This window comes from Equus caballus, chromosome 25, assembly GCF_041296265.1.
Source record: "Equus caballus isolate H_3958 breed thoroughbred chromosome 25, TB-T2T, whole genome shotgun sequence".
NCBI lineage: Eukaryota > Metazoa > Chordata > Mammalia > Perissodactyla > Equidae > Equus > Equus caballus.
The window spans coordinates 46510509-46516484 of record NC_091708.1 but is presented as its reverse complement, the minus strand read 5'-3'; the positions used below and the strand labels follow the sequence as shown (position 1 = coordinate 46516484).

The window sequence follows — 5976 nt, the reverse complement described above, 5'->3', positions numbered from 1 at the left end:
GGTCAGAGAGAGGTACCCACCCTCACTGTGGCTGAAAGGCGGTGGGACACAGGGCAGGGTCAGCCCCACCAGACCACAGGAGTGAGGGCCACCCCCTGCCGTAACCCAGCCCTTCCCCAGAGCCTGGGGGTCAGGAGCAGCTGGGGCTGGAGCTGTGCCCACCTGGAGGCAATCCAGCACCCAGAAGCCAGGTGGCCTTTGCCCCAGGGCCTCCAATGGGCCCCCTGCACAGGGAGTGCAGAGGCCGCCAGCAGCAAAGGTCCTTGAGGCGCTCCGGCCTGGAAAAGAGGCACCAACCAGGATCTCCCCGGATGGACCCCCCCCAAGGGCCACAAGGCCCCCAGCCCAGACCAGCCACACGGGCACAAAGAGTTGGGACCCAAGACCACCTCTCCGGGGAGCGGGCCCAGGACACAGAGCTCTCAGAACTCAGTCTACAGCCTCCCCACCACGCCGCCCACGGTCCCCGGGCCCCAGGGCTGGCTTATTTAGGGATCCCACAAGACCCAGAACATCACAGAAGCAAAACCCCAGGCAGGTGCCTGCGCCCTGAACGGAAGTGGTGCCATCCGCCCAGTGAGTCGCACTAATTACACACGAGTCCTCCTCCGGGAAAATCGCCTTCTCTCTTTAATATGCAGCCTCCACTCGAATCACAGCACAGCTGCAACCCAAACCCAAAATAAAACAGCAGAACACGTGGCACAAGGCCCCAGCCGCCACTCCCCGCAGCCCGGCAGGCCTCCTGCCACCTAGTAGGCAAAGAAGTCGGGGAAGAGGCTGTCCACCTCGTCCCTCAGGGCCAGGCCAGGGCCACCCACATCCGAGCCCCACGGCTCTAAGGGGGCATCCAGGAGCTCCTGGGAGCCGGGCTCAGGGTCCACCAGGAAGCCGGGCTCTGCCCTGTCCAGAGAGCTGCTCCTGGCTGGGGCCTGAGAGCCGGCACCACGGCCTCTGCCCTCCAGGGACCCTGGAAGGAGAAGGGACCTGTCAGCAGGGTGGGCAGGTGCCCCAGTGCCCGGGGCGTGCCAAGGTGGGGTCAGTGTGCCGAAGAGGGACCACCCTCCCTCATCTGTCCCACCCGACTCAGAAGGTGTGGCTCATCAGTAAGATGACCAGGTGAGGGGCGCACTCCCACCAGCCCTGCTGGACACCCAGGAGACCCACTGGGCCAGAAGCAGGAAGGCGTGTCCCCCCCAAACTAAATCCTAGAGACACTCAACTCATCACACATCCTGCTGCCTTTGTGGAGACACAGCTGAGAGAAACGGCACTGACTCTGACACACACGACACACACCATCCCCCACACCACGCACTCACAAACTCTTGCTCATGTGCACACACGTCACCTTTTGTTCCCCTCACCAGGGGTCCCGACAACCACCAGCAGAGGAGGAACCGGGAGCTCAGAGACAGACACTGAGACCCTGGTGTCACACAGCAAGCTGGGCCCAGACAAAAATCCCAACTGCCCGCCCAGCCCACGTGGGGATCAGCTGAGACCCCAAAGCCTGCCCCCGAGCAGGGGAGAAGGTGGCCTGCGCCGAGCGTCTCCCACTCACCCAGCCACCAGTCGGGACTGGCAGTCAGCAGGAAGGACGTCCGGTCTTCCACGTCACATCTCGACACAGACCTGGACGGGGAAGAAGACCCCACCCTGAGTGGCCCCAAGTGGACGCTGGTCCCCGTACCTCAAGAGAAACACGTGGGCCCTGAAACGCAGCTTTGGGATCAGAGACAGAAGGGTGCCCCCTCTGGCCCTGCCCCTCACCCGCCAGCTGGGTCACTGGATCTGGAGGGAGTGCAGAGCCGCCGGTGAGCCAGCCCAGCGCAGACGGCCACGTGCTGCAGCTCTGCTGGGTCCTCTCCAGCCAGCACCACGCTCCCTGCCCACGCCCCAGCTGGTGCGGCTCACAAAACGCAAACTCATTTACTATCAGCCAAAACAGAGGACAATTAGGAAGACAAAAGTGTTTTCAGAAACACACATCAGGAAGCCACACGGCAGAGTCTGGCTGATCCGGGCCCGGGCTGGCGGCTTCGGGCATCCACACACACACTCCGAGGGTGTAAGGGACAGAAACCTCCCAGGCGGATGGGCCCAGGCAGGGCTGGAAAGAGGTGTGTGACAGCTTATGCACACGTCCACCAGGGCACCCACCTGGCATCCAGTGTCACGGCCGTGTCAGCCCCCTCAGCCTGCCCCAGGCAGGTCTGAGCCTCATCCCCTTGAGGCCAGAGTGGTGGTGGCCTCAGGACCTTGGAGGGACTTGGGCCCGGGGGCCAGGGCACCAGGCTGGGAGACTCTAAAAGAGAAGTGAAGCATGGGTCAACTTTCCCTCCTGGAGGGTGGCCCTCCCGGAGACCCCAGCCCCGCCCACTGTACCCTGCACGGGGACACCCAGGGCTCAGACGCAGGAGGCAGACAGGTAGCCAGAAGGTGAACGCCCAGAGATGAGGGGCCTTACACCTAGAGCCAAGGCAGCTTCCTGGTGGAGGCGCCCAGTGGGCCTCAAGTCAAATACGGGGCTCAGATCTTGGGACCCTCTGGCCCTCCCCTCCATGTGCCCACAATCTCGGACCCTGGGCTCCACCCTCAGACCTAGCTCCCTGCTGTGTGACCCTCATGCCTTGCATAGGGGTCCCAAAGTTCCCTGGTGGCTCCAGATCTGTCGACAGTGAGACACCCTCCCCTCTGCAGGTACCCCTGGGGAGTCAGAAAGCACAGTCTCGCCCTCCCCTGGCGCTCGGGGACTATGGCCCATGGTAAACACACGGAGGTGGCTTAAACGCCATCACCAGCAACCACGGTCCAAGGAGTGACAAACACGCAGGGCGGGGGGTCTAGTGTGACGGAGACACAGTTGTCAGAGGCGCCTGTGGCTTGGCTGGGGGCAGCACCAGAGAACAAGGGCCCCGTGCAGAGGAGGGAACGCCTTGACCATGACCCGCCCAGTCACAGAACAGAGCAGCGGGATGGGGCGTGGGAGGGACAGGCCTCTGGCCCCACAGAGGGACAGGGCACAAGGCTGCTGCGGGGAGGAGCTGCTCTCAGGAGCCAGACACAGCAGTGGCCGGCAGGGGCGACAAGGACGGGCAAGTCCCTCTACGTTCCCACACTTCCTGGGGGACCTGGGGACACGCAGAAGCCCAGGGTGAAGGAGAGGATGGGGCCTGTCCTTGGGGAGCAGGGGCGGGCTAGAAGACCAGCTAGCTTGGACCCCATTCTCTGGCAAGGGACACAACAGAGACAACAGCCTAAGAATGATCAACAACTCCCAGCCACCTCAGGCCGCACACCTGCCCCTCCTGGGAGCCCTCATCCTGTTTCGTATGAGAGCCAAGGACAGCATGGGGTCCCTGAGGCTCACCCCAGCACATGGGTTTCTCACAACAAGGGAAATGACAATAAATGTCCAACCCCTGTTTGGGAACAGACCTCGCTGTCCTCGGGTTCGGAAGCTATTCCACGGGGCTTGCCCGCCTTACCTCTGGACAAGGACGTCACCTGCGGCCATGCTGGTACCCACTTGCTTACCAGGAAGGGCCGGTGGCCCATCCAGCACCTCGGCCACTCCTGACAGGACCTCGCCCTCATCCACGCCCACAGTTGCACAGCTCGGGGGTTCCTGTTGCCTGGATGGTATAAAGACAAAAAGGGGAGCTCTGAGTAGTGTGTCTGCTGCCCCCATGGGTCCCCCAGCCCTGCAGGAGACACTAACATGGTCACACCAGATGCTCCCGTCCCAGGATCCAGTGCACCTGCTGGGGTCTGATTTGCCAGGGCCAGCTGCAAAACCTCCTTCTGCCACTTGTGCCACATCTCCTTAGGGGGAGCAACAACCTAAAATTGAAATAAGTGCAAAAAGCAACAACGGTCAACCAGGAAACCCACAGGAACGGTGGGCTGTGGACCATCACTGGCTGCCCTGCCAGGGTTCTGGAGAGGCCTGGGTCCCAGAGGTCCACCCAAAGTGCAGACCCTGGTCCTCACGACTGGTGGGGGAGAGAGGCTGAAGGCTGTGTCTATCCAGAGACCTCATGGCAACAAGACTTCACCTCTCACTGGTACTGCGGGCGGGGTACCAGGGATGTCAGTGGAGGCCAAAGCTCGTCCCCCAGGGCACGAGCATCACCCCCAGAGGTGGTGCATGGGCAGAATCTGCACAGAGAAGTGCCTGCTGACAACACAGATGGCCCTGGCTGTGCAGGGCGGGGGTGGGGGGGTGGAGGGCTGGCAGGGGGGCAAGATGCCCCACAGCGGCTCCGCCTCAGGGCTGACCAGGCGGCCTCGTACAACTCACAGCATGCTGCTCTCGGCTGGGTACCATGGTGCTGGCCAGCCGGAGAAACTGCACCGACATCTCCAGGACCGAGGCCATGTCCTCCCGCCGGCCATCAAAACGGGGCAGCAGGGCGCGCAGGTGCTCACAGCTCGCAGAGATCCGCTTCCTGCTTCCGGATGAGCAACAGAGGCCATGAGACAGTCCGGCCAGGAGAAAGGACTGCAGCCACCAGCACCCCCTCAGAGCAGGCCCGGGGCTCCTCAGGCACAAGCACCACAAGGCCAAGGCCACTCGTTAGTTCTCCAAGTGGTCTGAGCCCTTCAGGGATCCATGTCAGGGCACAGACTGGCCCTGACCCCTGGCCACAGGCCATCCAGATGTTTGCCCCTGGCCACCGCCAGCCCAAGCCTGCTCCGGTCTGTGGGAAGGGGGCCCCTTTATTGGACAAACTCACAAGCCTGTCCCAGCTGCCTGAAAACCCAGTCGCAGCCACAAATCTGATCTTCTCTGGCGCCCCCCACTCCTCTCCAAGCCTCCCGTCCCCCGACAGACAGGCGCCCACCTGCGCTCCCTCTCGCTGAGCACGTTCCGCGGGAGGCAGGGGCCGGGACCCTCGGCCCCTGCAGGGGCGGTGACCAGGCCCGAGCCCTGGCCAGGGTCCTCAGAGCACTGGGCGCTGGACGGGGAAGATTTGCTGCTGAGAACAGAATCAAGAGCCGGGGCTCCGTGAACCCCAGAAATGCCACCAGAGCCCAGATGCAGTAACGGACGTCCTTGGGGAGCCGGTGCAGGACAGGGCCTGGGTCGCCCAGGAACACGGCCCGGGCCCTCCCTCCTGGCACCGCACCCTCCTCCCCTCGAGGGCGGGGGTCGACGGCCCTGCCCCAGGTGGGCCACGCAAGAGAGGAGACAGGCGCCTCGGTCCATTAGAACTGGGCGTAACCGCAGGGCCCTGGACATCTCATGCGCCCCTGGGCAGAGGCCTTCCTCCTGACCGCCTCCGGCACCCCACAACTGCTCACCTGCCTTCGCGGGGGGCGGGGACTCGGGGAACCCCAACACTGGGCTCCGGCCCGGGGGACGCCATCAGTGCGCAGCGGCAAGAGGCGGCAACAAGGCCTGGGACGCCTCACGCGTGCGCGTCCTGCCAGCCCCGCCCACTGACGTGCGCTCCACCCGCCCCCACGTGCTTCCCACCCAGGCCGCACCTGGCCCACCCCCCAGGCGCGGCCGCCCCCATGCATGTGCTTTGCGTCACCCCCACGCCACCCCGCCCTGCCCTTGGCCCTTGTCGTATTAGTGCTGTTCTTCCCATGGAGAAGTTGCCAGAAGGTGGGGGTCTGGACAAGTTGCCAGGAAGTGGCGCCCTGCATCTGCCTGCTCCAAGCTCCCAGCCGGGTAGCTGGGTCGGGGCCCAGCTGAAGTGGTCCTCCTCCCACTTCCCGGGGCTCAGCCCAGCTCCCACTCAGTGTGTTCTCCACTCACCTGTCCACCCGTGAGTGCCGACTTGGGCGCTGGCAATTTGGAGGCGCCGGCCCAGCCCTCCAGGAGCTCACGACTGGGGCCAGGGGGAGGGGGAACAAGTAAATTACTGGTCTGTAGGAGGAGGGGGGTGTTCTCAGGGTGGAGTAGTGATTTCCACAAGGATAGAGCTGGGCAGCGACCTAAGCAGAAAATACATCGGGGGC

General features: G+C 63.9%; 1 protein-coding gene across 2 annotated transcripts; it reads right to left on the bottom strand.

The window, feature by feature from the left end:
• Positions 1-607: 607 nt before the first annotated feature.
• SOHLH1 (spermatogenesis and oogenesis specific basic helix-loop-helix 1) lies at positions 608-5431 on the bottom strand. 2 transcript variants are annotated; one of them, XM_023629578.2, is made up of 8 exons: positions 5311-5431; positions 4851-4985; positions 4307-4454; positions 3725-3846; positions 3541-3638; positions 2164-2308; positions 1565-1635; positions 608-970 (listed from the first exon to the last, which is right to left on the bottom strand). In XM_023629578.2, the coding sequence occupies exons 1-8, from the start codon at positions 5373-5375 to the stop codon at positions 753-755; spliced, it is 1002 nt and encodes a 333-aa protein (XP_023485346.1). In that variant the 5' UTR covers positions 5376-5431; the 3' UTR covers positions 608-752. The 2 variants fall into 2 exon arrangements, with proteins under 2 accessions (XP_023485346.1, XP_023485349.1); XM_023629581.2 differs by having other exon boundaries at positions 4851-4964.
• Positions 5432-5976: the final 545 nt, after the last annotated feature.

Excerpts from the sequence above, each read along its gene's own strand:
- SOHLH1 (XM_023629578.2), bottom strand. The coding sequence starts at position 5,375 with ATGGCGTCCCCCGGGCCGGAGCCCAGTGTTGGGGTTCCCCGAGTCCCC. Across the intron at positions 4,986-5,310 it reads CCCGCCCCCCGCGAAGGCAG|CAGCAAATCTTCCCCGTCCA; the intron begins GTGAGCAGTTGT and ends TTCTGTTCTCAG. Across the intron at positions 3,639-3,724 it reads GGAGCATCTGGTGTGACCAT|GCAACAGGAACCCCCGAGCT; the intron begins GTTAGTGTCTCC and ends TATACCATCCAG.